Here is a 15,271-nt window from a genome sequence, read left to right as displayed (position 1 = left end):
TGACTTCCTCGAATGCAACAGAAATGATCATCCGACCTCCATTCAACAAACTTCTCATTTTAAAAGTAGTTTTCTTCTCGTCTTGAGGAAAGACCTGAGTCATGATGTTGACATTTCGGCAAAGGTAAGACCCTTTATTTAAAGTAAATCACAAGAAAATGTGGTTCTTTTTCTGTATACAATGCAGCACGTGGACGTTGTCGTTGATTGCTAAGCGGCGGCTCATGTTCACGTGTCCCCAGTATCGTCGTCAGACTCAGCCATTAAAGAGATTCTCATTAAATTGGCTCTGAGTCTGACGACAGACAGCAGCGTCCAAGAATCCCCCCCTGAAGAGAAGCCCCACAGCGACACAGATTTTAGCCAACAGACATTTTGATACATATATTTCACGTTCAGAGGCAGCAAACAGACCAAAAAGAATGGAAAAATATCAGCGTCCAAGAATCCCCCTGAAGAGAAGTCACACAGCGACACTCAGTGGCAGGTTAGTGTAACTGCAGCTACATTTTTTGGACAGACAACAGGGAAACTGGTTTCTCTTCCTGCCTTTACAGTTTACACACAAAATAATGGCATTTGTGGCAGATTTTAGCCAACAGACTTTCAGATACATATATTTACATACATATATATATGTATATATCATTTGTAAAATATACTTAATTAAGTTTTAAGAGTTCTTTTTAAAAAAATTTTATTTACTTATTTTTTAATGTGTGTATGTATATGTGTGTATATATATATATATATATATATATATGTACACACATATATATACATAAAGCTGATTCTGATTCTGACGATATCTTTAGATTCACTCCATTTCAGCAGTAGTTTCTCATTCATTTAGCAGCAGAACAAAAACAGCATAGGCAGGGGTTTTAAGCCACATGGCTGGGTTTAAAGTGAGAACAGTTCCTGCATGAGGTTCAGATGAGTCTCCTGGGTTTCTGTTGTGTTGTATTTTTCTGTGTTTTTGAAGCAGGATCCAGACGTCAAGGAAGTTTCTTCTGCTGCGACAGTCTGCCTCTTCTCTTTCCGGCTTGAAGGAATGACGTAAGCCAGACCAGATCAGACCGGTTCCTTTTTGCATGTCCCCGTCTCTTTACCCACTCCCCTGTCTCCTACAGTGTCTCTCTACCAGCACACGCTGATCTCTGACCAACCCCCACTGACCCCTGAGGGTGTCAGTCTCTCCGGAACAACTGCCGGAGGAGGGGCGATGAGTCAGCCTTTTGTTCTCGCTCCTTCAGCCATCCAATCCCCATCGTCTGACGTAACCCCAGTGTGCATAAAACTCCCATCATGCCTCTGCAACCCTCCAACTGAACCCGGACCAACTTGTGCAGAACCACAGTGGGTCCTACTGAGCCGTTATGATTATTACAGGTACACAACCTACAGCACAGCATCCAGACTTCTTTCTGTTGTTATTCTATTTATTAGAAGCTTTCTTAATCCTCACTAACCCTACTGGGACCCACACCATGAGTGTACGGGGTCATCTGACAGACCCCTATTAATACAAATGGGGTTTGTAGAATCATTGTGTTAGTTCTCTAACACATATATTAAAATTGGAACGATACAGAGAAGATTAGCATGGCCCCTGCGCAAGGATGACACGCAAATTCGTGAAGCGTTCCTTCTTTTCTTTATTTTGTAATGATAAAAAAACAAACAAATCCAAATAGGTGAATCAGCGCCGCCACAGCCAGCCGTGGCAGCAGTGTAGTACTGCAGCAAAAGCAGCAGAGATGATATGTTTCACACTCTCTGATTAACTGTTTTAAACTGTTTTTATCCGAGGAAAACTACCACAAAACCAACTGAACCTGCTCTTTTCTATCTTTATTCTTATTCTATTGCTTTCCTGCTTCTGCTGACACGGAGAGAACAATCTTTTTTTTCTTGGTATGTTGAGTTGAGGAGGATCCTATGGAAGCCCATTTCTGTCAGAGAATTTTCATGAGAAAGAAAGTCAAAATTATGAGATAAAAAGTCAAAAAATTGAGACTAAAAGTCAGAAGTTTGAGACAAAAAGTTGAAACTTTGAGACAAAAAGTTGAATCTTTGAGATAAAAAGTCGGAAGTTTGGTTCCTTGTGCATGTCCTCCTCTCTCTACCCACTCCCCTGTCTCCTACAGTGTCTCTCTACCAGCACACGCTGATCTCTGACCAACCCCCACTGACCCCTGAGGGTGTCAGTCTCTCCGGAACAACTGTTGGAGGAGGGATGATGAGTCAGCCTTTTGTTCTTGCTGTTTCAGCCATCCAATCCCCATCGTCTGATGTAACCCCAGTGTGCCTAAAACTCCCATCATGCCTCTGCAACCCTCCAACTGAACCCGGACCAACTTGTGCAGAACCACAGTGGGTCCTACTGAGCCGTTATGATTATTACAGGTACACAACCCACACCACATTCTTTCTATTGTTATTCTATTTATTAGAAGCTTTCTTAATCCTCACTAACCCTACTGGGACCCACACCATGAGTGTACGGGGTCATCTGACAGACCCCTATTAATACAAATGGGGTTTGTAGAATCATTGTGTTAGTTCTCTAACACATATATTAAAATTGGAACGATACAGAGAAGATTAGCATGGCCCCTGCGCAAGGATGACACGCAAATTCGTGAAGCGTTCCTTCTTTTCTTAATTTTGTAATGATAAAAAACAAGCAAATCCAATTAGGTGAATCGGCGCCGCCACGGCTGGCTGTGGCAGCAGAGAGGATATGTTTCACACTCTCTGAACAACTGTTTTAAACTGTTTTTATCTGAGGAAAACTACCACAAAACCAACTGAACCTGCTCTTTTCTATCTTTATTCTTATTCTATTGCTTTCCTGCTTCTGCTGACACGGAGAGAACAATCTTTTTTTTCTTGGTAAGTTGAGTTGAGGAGGATCCTATGGAAGCCCATTTCCGTCAGAGAATTTTCATGAGAAAGAAAGTCAAAATTATGAGATAAAAAGTCAAAAAATTTAGACAAAAAGTCGGAAGCTTGAGACAAAAACTTGGAAGTTTGAGACAAAAACTCGGAAGTTAGAGAGTCCAAAGTTTGAGACAAAAAGTCCAAAGTTTGAGACTAAAAGTCAAAAGTTTGAGACAAAAAGTCGAAATGATGTGACACAAAGTCAAAATTATGAGACAAAAAGTCGGAAGTTTGGTTCCTTTTCGCATGTCCCCCTCTCTCTACCCACTCCCCTGTCTCCTACAGTGTCTCTCTACCAGCACACGCTGATCTCTGACCAACCCCCACTGACCCCTGAGGGTGTCAGTCTCTCCGGAACAACTGCTGGAGGAGGGGCTATGAGTCAGCCTTTTGTTCTCGCTGTTTCAGCCATCCAATCCCCATCGTCTGATGTAACCCCAGTGTGCCTAAAACTCCCATCATGCCTCTGCAACCCTCCAACTGAACCCGGACCAACTTGTGCAGAACCACAGTGGGTCCTACTGAGCCATTATGATTATTACAGGTACACAACCCACATCACAGCATCCAGACTTCTTTCTATTGTTATTCTATTTATTAGAAGCTTTCTTAATCCTCACTAACCCTACTGGGACCCGCACCATGAGTGTACAGGGTCATCTGACAGACCCCTATATATACAAATGAGGTTTTTAGAATTATTGTGTTAGTTCTCTAACACATATATTAAAATTGGAACGATACAGAGAAGATTAGCATGGCCCCTGCGCAAGGATGACACGCAAATTCGTGAAGCGTTCCTTCTTTTCTTAATTTTGTAATGATAAAAAAACAAACAAATCCAAATAGTTGAATCAGTGCCACGGCCACGGCTGGCTGTGGCAGCAGTGTAGTACTGCAGCAAAAGCAGCAGAGATGATGTTTCACACTCTCTGAACAACTGTTTTAAACTGTTTTTATCCGAGGAAAACTACCACAAAACCAACTGAACCTGCACGGAAAGAACAATCTTTTTCTTGGTATGTTGAGTTGAGGAGGATCTTATGGAAGCCCATTTCTGTCAGAGAATTTTCATGAGAAAGAAAGTCAAAAAGTCAGAAGTTTGAGACAAAAAGTCGAAACTTTGCCTAAAAAGTTGAAATTACGACACAAAAGTCGAGATAAAAAGTGGAAATTACGAGACAAAAAGTCGAAAGTTTGAGATAAAAAGTAGAAAATTTGAGACAAAAAGTCGAAACTATGAAACAAAAAGTCTAAAGTTTGAGACAAAAATTGAGAAGGTTGAACAAAATGTTGGAAGTTTGAGAGAAAAAGTCGAAATTATGAGACAAGAAGTCGGAAGTTTGAGACAAAAATTTGCAACTTTGAGACAAAAAGTCGGAAGCTTGAGACAAAAAGTCGAAATTACGAGACAAAAAGTTGGAAGTTTGAGACAAAAAGTTGAAATTATGAGACAAAATGTCAAACGTTTGAGACAAAAAGTCGAAATTGACAGCCAAAATTCGGAAGTTTGAGACATAAAGTCGAAATTACGAGACAAAAGTCGAGACAAAAAGTCGAAACTATGAAACAAAAAGTTGAAATTACGAGACAAAAGTAAAGACAAAATGTCGGAAGTTTAAGACAAAAAGTCGGAAGTTTGAGACAAAAAGTCGAAATTACGAGACAAAATGTCGGAAGTTTAAGACAAAAAGTCGGAAGTTTGAGACAAAATGTCGGAAGTTTGAGACAAAAAGTCGGAAGTTTGAGACAAAAAGATAAGTTGAAATCTTTAGATAAAAAGTCAAAATTTTGAACAAAAATGTCGAGATATTAAGATAAAATGTAGAGATTTTTAGAGCAAAAGTCGAAATTTTGAGTAATGATGAGATACAAATTGAAACAAAAAGTCTAAAGTTTTAGACAAAAAGTCGAAACTCTGAAACAAAAAGTCGGAAGTTTGAGACAAAAAGTCGAAATTATGAGACAAAATGTCGGAAGTTTGAGACAAAAGTCGAAATTACGAGACAAAAGTCGACACAAAAAGTCGGGAGTGTGAAGGAAATTTTTATGTTAACCTGTTTGATCATGTGTTTAATTTCTTTATTTCTCTAGAATCAATAATCATGGTATAATCAGCTAAGGTTAATTTTAAGGATATGTATTGTCTGCTCCTCTCCAGGGTCTTGTGCATGATTTACTGTTGCTCCTTCTGTCTTAGAGAGATAGTTGGTGGCCTTGTCTGGGGCTGAGAGCTCCAGGGCAAGGGGTAAACTCTGGATAGTCAGGCGCTTCAGCTAAAGTCATAACAGTAACACATTGCTTTGTCTCTGTGAGAGGGAGTTCTTTCTGTAATGTATAACATACTCTGTGAACCTTGAGTCTGTGTCAGTCAGTCAGACAGCTGCGTTCTGTGTAGTACTGATCTGGCCCAGCTCGAGTTGTTAATTGCTTTTACTCATTTATTATTATTCTTCAATTAAAAGACATCAAAAGACAACTTTGTTTCCCTAAGAACTTTATTGGTCTCGTCATCAGAAAATTGCCACCACAGGGAGTTCGAGACAAAAAGTTGGAAGTTTGAGACAAAAAGTTGGAAGCTTGAGACAAAAAGTCCAAAGTTTAAGATAAGTTGAAATTTTTAGATAAAAAGTCAAAATTTTGAACAAAAATGTCGAGATTTTAAGATAAAAAGTAGAGATTTTGAGAGCAAAAGTCGAAATTCTGAGTAATGATGAGATAAAAATAGAAGTTACGAGATTAAAAATCGAAATTATGACATCCATCCATCCATCCATTATCTTCCGCTTATCCGGGGCCGGGTCGCAGTGGAAGCAGGCTCAGCAAGGTGACCCAGGCATCCCTCCCTCTCCCAGCAACATTTTCCAGTTCCCAGGCCAAACGGGATATAAAATCCCTCCAGCGAGCTCTGGGTCTGCCCCGGGGTCTCCTCCCAGTTGGACGTGCCCGGAAAACCCAGGAGGCATCCTAACCAGATGACCGAAACACCACAACTGGCTCCTTTCGATGCGAAGGAGTAGCAGCTCTACTCCAAGCTCCCTCCGCGATCTCATTCTTTAGGTCACTACCCATAGGTCCTGACCATAGGTGAGGGTTGGAACGTAGATTGACTGGTAAATCGAAAGCTTTGCCTTCAGGCTCAGCTCCCTTTTCACCACAACAGTCCGGTACAACCCCAGCATTACTGCTGATGCTGCACCGATCCGCCTGTAAATCTCACGATCCATTTTACCCTCACTCGTGAACAAGACCCCGAGATACTTAAACTCCTTCACTTGAGGCAGAGACTCACTCCCCTACCGGAGGGAGCAATCCACCGTTTTCCGGCAGAAAACCATGGCCTCAGACTTGGAGGTGCTGACTCTCATCCCAACCACGTCTCATGCAAACCGCCCCAATGCCTGCTGGAGGTCCCAGCTTGATGAAGCCAACAGGATAACATCATCTGCAAAAAGCAGAGAGGAAATTCTGAGAGTTCCAAACTGAAAACCCTCCTCCCCCCAGCTACGCCTTGAGATCCTGTCCATGAAAATCACAAACAGAATCGGTGACAAGGGACAACCCTGGCAGAGGCTAACACGCACCGGGAACGTTTTTTGACTTTGTGCAGAGGACGAGGACACAGCTCTCCCTTTGGGTCGGAATCCGCACTGTTCCTTCTGTATCTGAGTTGGAAGAGGAAGCTGAAAGTGAGAAAAATGAAGCTGAAAGTGAGGAAAATTAGGCTGAAAGTGAGGAAGGGGCAGCTGAAAGTGATGTAAATGAAGCTGAAAATGAGCAACATGAAGCTGAAAATGCGGGAAATGAAGCTGAAAGTGAGGAAGAACAAGCTTAAAGTGAGGAACATGAAGGTGAAAGTGAGGAAGAACAAGCTGAAAGTGAGGAACATGAAGGTGAAAGTGAGGAAGGGGAAGCTGAAAGTGACAGTACAGACCATTTCCCCCACACTTAACTCTGCAGTCACGCACATTATCAACTCTCCACTGCATTCAAGCAAGCTTAGGTCACCCCACTGCTCAAAAAACCCACCCTCAACCCAAACCAGGTTGAAAACTTCTACCCTTCCTGTCAAAAATACTTGAGCGCACAGTTTTTAACAAAGTATCTGACTTCCTGTCCAAGAACATTCTGTTGGACCCAAATAAGTCTGGCTTTAAGCGGGGCCACTCTATCAAAACGGCACTACTGTTGGTAACGGAATCACTGCGTCTGGCTAAAGCTGCTGGACAGTCCTCAGCTCTAGTAATGTTAGATCTGTCAGCTGCCTTTGACACAGTGAACCACCAAATCCTTCTTGACATTTTATCTCAATTATGACTTTTTATGTCATAATTTTGACTTATGTCATAATTTTGACTTTTTTTATCTCACAAGTTTGACTTTTTTTATTCTCATAATTTTGACTTTTTGTCTTGTAATTTTCACTTTTTTTATCTCATAATTTTGACTTTTTATTTCATCATTTTTACTTTTTTCTCATAATTTTAACTTTCTGTCTCATAATATTATTATTTCGATTTCTTATCACATAATTTTGACTTTTTATCTCATATTTTGGACTTCTATCTCATGATTATGATTTAACATTTAGTGGTTGTTGTGGTTTCTTAATCAAGGCTAAGTTTTCGCTATGTTTTTTTACTTTTCACAAGAATGACTCCAGTCAAGCGTCAGTAATATAAATAAACTTTTGAGTGTTGCCTTTGTATTCAGCTCCAGGATATGATCTCATATTTATAATCAGTGTGGTTGTGGACTTCAGCCTGCGGAGGGCACACAGTTCAACGGTCACATCCCTCCGTGATCAGCAGCAGAGGAAGAGGCTCAGTGCGGCAGTCGTGAAGCGGTGTCGGTGCTTGCTGAACGTGGAGAACAGCAGTATGCCATGGTTAGCCACACAGCCAGGAAGCAGGCTAGCTGTTAGCTAACCCATAGCTAAAACACTTTATTGTTGAGGAAACCGACCACCTTTTAACAGGTATTTGCCTCTTATTGTGACTTCTAAACCGAGCAAGCGACCATTCACATTCTTAATGAAATCTAGCTGGCTTCGCTAGCTGTTAGCCGTTGTGCTAATATATGCTAACACGCTAACAAGGGGTAAACTAGCAGTTAAATACTCATAGAATTATCGATATATAACCCTATAGCACCAAAGTAGCACTACTTTCACTGACAATAGTGTAGTGTGATAAAATAGCCAGGTAATTATCAAACAAGCTATTAGGGTTGACGAGCTCGAGCTGCACCTCGCGTGCACAGGTTAACGTTAATGGCGTTCACTTCCTGCATTCCTGTAGCTTGATCTAAGAATATAGACACAGTAGCTGACTTAATTATTCAATGTTTCATTAGGTGTGACACCCAAACAACCGGTCGGCTGTTCATAAGTCATTTGAGTGTGTTTGCATGGGACCAGGCGTTAGTCAAAAGAGTCCTGAATTAGCTGCTCCTCTGATGGATTACTCCCAAACATCACATTATGGCTTTCCTGTTTTGTAATATTGCATGTGGAAACGGTAGGATAGAGCATTACTGATAAGGTAATGTTAAAAAATGTTTACTTTTTTTTGTTGTTGTTGTCATTTTTAATGCATTTCCTGTGTTCTCAGGTGCCTGGGCTGGCCAGAACTGCTCTGTCGGTAAGCAACTGCATTGTTTGGTGGTAAATGTGACAGACCACAGCAACACATTCAGCCTCACAATGGGTCAGGACAGGGGGAAGTATGATTTCTACATCGGCCTGGGGTTGGCCATCAGCTCCAGCATCTTTATCGGAGGCAGCTTTATCCTCAAGAAGAAAGGACTTCTGAGGCTGGCCAGGAAGGGGTCGATGCGGGCAGGTACTGACCTTTTCTCAGCGTGTGATAGTCATGTACAAATAGTCCAACTTTAAGGCACTCCCTGTTCACTTGAGCAACACCTAAAGTCTGCTAAGCTGTCAAACCAGTGGGCACTTTAACAACACCTGGTCACACCACATTTCAGGCCTGCTTAGTTTTGCACACCTCTGCAGGCTGTTTTTTTTTTTTTTCATGTGTGAGTTATGAGTCATCAGCACTTTCTTAAGTAATGATTAACTTGACCATTTCTCTTGCCCTTCAGCTCTAATCCTATGCACGTGCACAGTGATTTCCTACATATTTCAGGTTTTCTTAAATGAAAATGTTATTTAAAAGATAAATCACATGTTCTAAAATCTTTATTTTTTGCTCTGCAGGCCAGGGTGGTCACGCATATCTAAAAGAATGGTTATGGTGGGCAGGTCTACTATCAAGTAAGTAATCACACTTAAATTAACAAGACTAGGTCAAAACCTAGTATGTGGCTGACTGCATCAGGTCAATGTGCGCTTTTGTGGGCAACATTGGAAGCGTGGCGTGTGCGTGACGGCTGTGGGACGTGTTCATTTTAATTTTAAATGCATGAAAACAGATGAGTCTTCACACTGCTGGTGTGACACGTGACCTTAGGCGCCGAAAATGTAGAGAATAGGAGGCTCCCCTATTTTTACCGTGAACAGTTATCGGCCAAAATACACAGTGAAAATGAACAGTGATGAGTCCTATTGATCTCTGACAGCAATGTTAACATCTCTTCCTGCAGTAAAAGTCACAGGCATGGAGAGTAAAGTAGGTCCACACTTCTGGTATGTTTTTTCTAAGTAAAAGCCTGATCTGGAATTCTGTCTCCCTTCGTTTGTACACAATGCTTTTAGTGTTTCCCGGGCCGTTGTTATTTTTTTACTATATTTGTAACTTTTCCAGGAAGTTATTTGATCAATAAAGTCATTCACAGGCTCCTTATTGCGGTTCCTGCTTAATTTTCTTTGAAATAAAAACGTAGTCATAAGTCTCCCGCAGGCCATAAGTATATATGTTAGTAAAAATAAATAAATAACATCATGTTACAGATGTAACTTGGGTGCGATCTGTCCCTTTCTCCCCCAGCTCGCTCTCCGTCTCGGCTCATACGGTTGTGTTCGCTGTGTGTTAATTAAAGTCCTGTTTCTAATGTAAATAAGATCCTTTTCTGAGACCAACCCACGGAAACGTTTAAAACAAAGACATGGTGAGGACAGCAGATGAGCAGCCCGCCTACTCCCCGAACAAAGTATCCGGAGCCTTGTAGACAGAGAGCTGCGTCAGTGGAGGTCCAATATGCTCCATGATCCGCCATTGTGATGTCGCAACTCTCTCTCTCTACATCTCTGAAAGTACCCCCACTCACTCCTTCGGCCAGTCACATACAGACCCATGTCTTCCTTTACTGCAACATAAGAGTTATCCTTTTCATAATCTGTAGCTAACTTACTTATTCATATACTTTTAAACTTGAGCCCGGACTCTACTGACAGAAACCGTAGTTTTACCTTTCAGAACATGGGAGTCACCGATTTACTAGTGCTGATCTGTTGGTTTGTGTTGTTGTGTGACGTAGGTGTTTTAAAAGGGTAAGCTCAAATCCAACACAACACACCTTCAATGTTCTGCAAGGTAAAATGAATGTTTTGTAAGTAGAGTCTGGTGGCTGTAGGAATCCTGTCAGTAATGCTGTCAGACACTTAGATAACGATCTGAGCCAGTCTGGTGACTGCAGGCTGAAGCAATCTATTGGAGCAATTCCATAACTCTTTGTACATAATCGTCATTTAGATCCCAAAATATGTTTAAAAAACGACATTTTGCAATTCCCATTTCATGTGCCTTATTGTTTTGCAGTGGGAGCAGGGGAAGCAGCAAACTTTGCAGCATATGCCTTCGCTCCTGCGACTCTGGTCACTCCACTGGGAGCCCTCAGCGTGCTCGTCAGGTACAGATGACTCATTGCATGATTTGGACACTTAAACTTTATCCAAACTGACCTTCTCCTAATATTTGTAAATGGATTTATGGACTGGAGCCACTGCAGCTGACTTAACTGTCATTTCAGCGCGGTGCTGTCGTCGTACTTCCTGACAGAGCGGTTAAACCTGCATGGAAAGCTCGGCTGCCTGCTCAGCATCTTGGGCTCCACCACCATGGTGATCCACGCCCCGCAAGAAGAAGAGATCAGCAGCCTCGAGGACATGGCCAAGAAGCTGGTCGACCCAGGTACAGAACAAATTGCACACCGGAGAATCTCTCTAGCTAAGTTTTGTTTCTTAGTCCAACTTCAAAACAGCAATTTAAAGTTAATAATGAGGGAATTGGGTTAAATATAAATGTGTAGGGCTCGGAAATTATGAAAATGAAAATTAGCCCCTTTTACACACGGGATTGGAATGGTGGGGCGAAGTCGTTCCGCCTCTGAGCCGGTAGCAGAGGGCTGAGGCTGAGCTGGCAGGACAAACAGTGCTGAGTGCTGGTGCATCTCTTCATTTCTTTTTACCCCTGTCCATTAGCGCTGCAGCTATTAACTATTTTGATAGTCGACAGTCGTCGATTATTGAAACGATTACTCGACTAATCAGATAATGAATTGCACCATGAGTTTATGGCTCTTATTTAGCTATCAGCTTTAAATGTAGTTGGAGGTGCTGACTAACAATGAAGACAAGAAATATGAGTTCTTCATTCAAAAATATGTCTTTTGATAAACTCTGCTGCTGATTCGGCTGCTGCTGATACAAAAGAGAATTAAAGGAGGAAGAACAAGAGATGAGAAGAAGAGAAAAAGATGAAGGTTTTAGTGTGAGAGACTGAAAATGTAAAATCACACGGCGTAGCTGAAACTTTGGACTATTAAGTTGATGTTTAAAAGAGAGATGTGTCAGGTTCTTTCACTCTTTATATATATATTAAAAGCCAGGACAACTCCTTCTATAGCTAACGTTAACTAGCTGAGAAGCTAATAATATTATCTGGGAGAGTCTGCATCATCCACAAGTCCGACGTGCCTTCTCTTCAAATGCCGCTTTACCAATCTAGCAGGCGATCCTTTTCTTTGCAGCGTTGAGGCTGAAATGCTCCCAGACTTTAGAAGTTTTAGGACACGATGGTGTTGCATTGGCCACAGCTATTTCGCCATGTTTTCTTTACCTGGCGCTTTCTTCTATGATTCCTAACCTTAGTAAAAAGTGAAGCTTATTTTTGGCCATTTTGCCCTTTTAGTGCCAAAAACAATGTTTATTTGACAGTATTCATATTAATGTTAAGTCAAACTTCCTCCTTCTTTCTCAGGGTTTTTTGTCTTTGCCACCCTCGTCATCATCGTGGCTCTCATTTTCATATTTGTCGTTGGACCCCGCCACGGACAGACCAACATCCTCGTCTACATCACCATCTGCTCAGTGATCGGGGCACTATCAGTGTCCTGTGTCAAAGGACTGGGTATCGCCATCAAGGAAGCAATCGCTGGGAAGAGTGTCGTGAGAAACCCCCTGGCGTGGATCCTGCTGTTGGGCCTGATTGCCTGTGTGAGCACACAGATTAACTACCTGAACAAGGCTCTGGACATATTCAACACCTCCCTGGTGACTCCCATCTACTACGTGTTCTTCACCACATCTGTGCTCACCTGCTCCGCCATCCTCTTCAAGGAGTGGGGTCACATGGGCACGGATGATGTGATCGGCACCCTCAGTGGCTTCCTCACCATCATTGTGGGGATCTTCCTGCTTCATGCCTTCAAAGACGTTAGCGTTAGCCTAGCTACTCTCGCTGTGTCCATTAGGAAAGACGAACGGGCAGCCAATGGGTCGGCACCCCACAGCACGTATGAGCTGCTACACAACGAGTCCACTGACGACATAGAGGACAGAGAGATGGGTTTGCCTTTTGATAGCGTGTCTAGAAGAAACGGGGCGATGACTTCCTCTTTGGATCATTAGGAACTTCTTTAAACTGACTCACCAACCATGGCATTGTTATGGTGTATGAAAACAATAAGACAATCAGCTGTGTGGGGACTCGGACAGACCAGTGGATTGTATTTATTGTTTTAATTTGCCTTACTTTTCTCAGAATATGACCCGTCATATTCACTTACAGTTAGAACTTACTTTCATTCCTCTGTAGCGCTGTAAATATGAGTTTTTTAAGAACTGTTTTGTTATATGTACATGCATATCCATGCACTGACTTACTTTCTATAAATCAAAAGTTTTAATATATATTCTATATCAGGTCCTGCTGAAAATGACTACATTTAAAAAGGACGTTCACTATGATTTGAGTTTTTCGTGATACTTGAAAGTAACATCGGTTTCTTTTGGAGGATTTTTTTTGTAGTGTTTACATGAAAAGCTCTTCAGACGAACCAACAGATTTGTTACATATTTATTGAATTAAAATGATTAAAACATTTGAAACACAAGGCACAGTGAATAAATGCTTAACATGAGTATGTTACTTTTCAGTTTCCTTTAAAATGTTTAGCATGCATGTTCAACAATATAGAAAATACAGATTTACCTCCACCCCCACTTAAAATATGTCACCCTTATGATTCCACCACTGCAAACCCTTAAATACTCATCTGATAAAACTAATTTCCCCTCTCTGATCTATGGATGTCTGTAAGTATAAAACAAAGAATAGTTTATCCAAAAACATCTATTCTTTTCTCATAAGGCACGAGTGAATACAAAACAAAAATCATTCTGACAAAAAGTGTGGCCCAACTTGCGAACATTTAATGGTCCTCTGCTGCTAAAGACCTAGAGTAGATGAGGAGGAATATTTGTGGATAGTGTGGTAATGCTGACAGTGTTTGGAACTTCACGCTGGTCCACAGAATCGACGGAGGCCGCAGCTCCTCAGCTGCTGGCGAGCGACTGGTGTATCGGCGGCTGGAAGCATCGGACGTGTTCCACCGGCATGTTCTCCCCGTCTCCAGACTTCAGGTACTTGTTCAGGATGCCAAATATCTCGTTGTTGAGGACCTGGAATTTGCGGATTCTGTCGACCATCTTCTTCAGAGGCTGAACGGGGCAGAAAACATGAAGAAAATGAGCAACTTGTGAAGTATAGAACTGGAGGCAAGCAAATTTAATACGAAGTCGATGCACAGAAGTTAAGCTTTTAGTCTAAACACACAAAGATTCGCCCTCCAGTTTCTAGGAGTATCGGCAATGTGCTCAAACCCTGCTGTAGAGCCAGCATTTGGCTCGTCTGTTCTAAGCCTCTGACGAAACACTGTGTTGTAACATGGCAGTTTGTTGGAAGTTATGACACTTACAGGGGTATGCAATTCTGGAGATGAATTCATCAGTTGTTCCCTTTTTAAAAGCACTTTGCGATAAGCTTTATATTCTGACTTCCCTCTGCATCAAGTAAATGTGTCACAAAAAACGTTGCTGAGTTAGTGTCTGCGGGTTAATGCCACAAGGATGAAGGTAAATCGATGTTTACACACTTTACTTTCACAGCAAGGTCTTCCTCTGAGTCTTACTTCAGTTATTTGACAAAGAATATAATACAAGCAAAAACTTCTGTATCAGCTTTATATCCAGTCCCTCCAGTCTCATCCAGTTTAGAGGCCTCTTTTGTGTAACACGACACATCCACTGAGAGCGACTGAGACAAACACTCCAATAAAGCCATCTATTGGCTGAGCGAGCGGTTTGTCCTCTGACTTCACTTCCTGTTGACTACAGTGTCAGGACTTCAAATAAGATGTGTACAAACTGAATGACACTAAAGTCAACAGCTCATTTTGCACTCCATATGCACAGTCAATGTTCTCCACATGTGCAAAGCAGAATCTACAAGTTATTACATTTATGCTGCTCTTCTCTGTATTTCGGCTGCTGCAGCAGTTTGAAACAATTCATAAGAGACAGTGGGATGACTGTCTCGCTGGGGATGGTGGTGGAGACAAGTTGCAGGCCATCGTGGACAAGGTCAACCACCCTCTCCACCACACCCTGGCAGGACAGAAGCAGCAGCTCATCTCACTGCGGTCGCGGACTGAGTGGAACAGAGGCTCCTTTGTCCCCATAGCCATCAGACTGTACAACGCCTTAGTCGAGGGCAGTGGCCCCTGACCCTCCCTCTCTCTTGACCTGGGCAGCACCCCCCCCGCTGGACAATGTGCAACAGTGCCTTATTTATTTATTGATATTTTAATCGTGGCTCTCATTTTAACAATGTGCAATTTTAATGACGAGCGCACTTTTTTATTGACCTATTTCACTGACTTATATGTATTCTATTTATTGTTTGTCCATTTTATTGTTTGTCAACCATTTATTGACTGTGTGAGCCGAAGGGGATGAATAAAGTATCTATCTGTCTATCTATCTATCTATCTATCTATCGATCGATCGATCGATCTATCGATCTATCTATGTAAAAAACAAAGAAAGCTGGCATATTCAACTCAAAAACTCAGACTCGAAGGT

At 41.8% G+C, this 15,271-nt stretch overlaps 2 protein-coding genes and 3 non-coding genes across 5 annotated transcripts in view; 4 read left to right on the top strand and 1 right to left on the bottom strand.

Annotated features, from left to right (window-relative positions):
* Positions 1 to 1,551: 1,551 nt before the first annotated feature.
* Positions 1,552 to 1,657, top strand: LOC138608071 (U6 spliceosomal RNA). The gene has a single exon (XR_011309428.1). It is a non-coding gene; the product is annotated as a U6 spliceosomal RNA (small nuclear RNA).
* Positions 1,658 to 2,558: 901 nt separating this feature from the next.
* LOC138608070 (U6 spliceosomal RNA) lies at positions 2,559 to 2,664 on the top strand. Its single transcript, XR_011309427.1, has one exon. It is a non-coding gene; the product is annotated as a U6 spliceosomal RNA (small nuclear RNA).
* Positions 2,665 to 3,649: 985 nt separating this feature from the next.
* Positions 3,650 to 3,755, top strand: LOC138608067 (U6 spliceosomal RNA). Its single transcript, XR_011309424.1, has one exon. It is a non-coding gene; the product is annotated as a U6 spliceosomal RNA (small nuclear RNA).
* Positions 3,756 to 7,748: 3,993 nt separating this feature from the next.
* Positions 7,749 to 13,269, top strand: nipa2 (NIPA magnesium transporter 2). The gene is made up of 6 exons (XM_069679383.1): positions 7,749 to 7,924; positions 8,559 to 8,789; positions 9,167 to 9,223; positions 10,668 to 10,758; positions 10,879 to 11,039; positions 12,108 to 13,269. The coding sequence occupies exons 2-6, from the start codon at positions 8,651 to 8,653 to the stop codon at positions 12,755 to 12,757; spliced, it is 1,098 nt and encodes a 365-aa protein (XP_069535484.1). The 5' UTR covers positions 7,749 to 7,924; positions 8,559 to 8,650; the 3' UTR covers positions 12,758 to 13,269.
* Positions 13,190 to 15,271, bottom strand: part of cyfip1 (cytoplasmic FMR1 interacting protein 1) — a 42,361-nt gene continuing 40,279 nt past the window's right edge. Inside the window, exon 31 of the mRNA XM_069679382.1 lies at positions 13,190 to 13,849. Within this exon, the coding sequence (XP_069535483.1) occupies positions 13,685 to 13,849 (165 nt within the window). The 3' untranslated portion in view covers positions 13,190 to 13,684. The remainder of the gene's footprint in view (positions 13,850 to 15,271) is intronic.

Source organism: Semicossyphus pulcher, unplaced genomic scaffold (genome assembly GCF_022749685.1).
Source record: "Semicossyphus pulcher isolate SPU_LCO1_2020_fin unplaced genomic scaffold, fSemPul1.0.p SCAF_4, whole genome shotgun sequence".
In the NCBI taxonomy this organism is placed as follows: Eukaryota; Metazoa; Chordata; class Actinopteri; order Labriformes; family Labridae; genus Semicossyphus; species Semicossyphus pulcher.
This window is presented reverse-complemented; position numbering and strand designations above follow the sequence as displayed.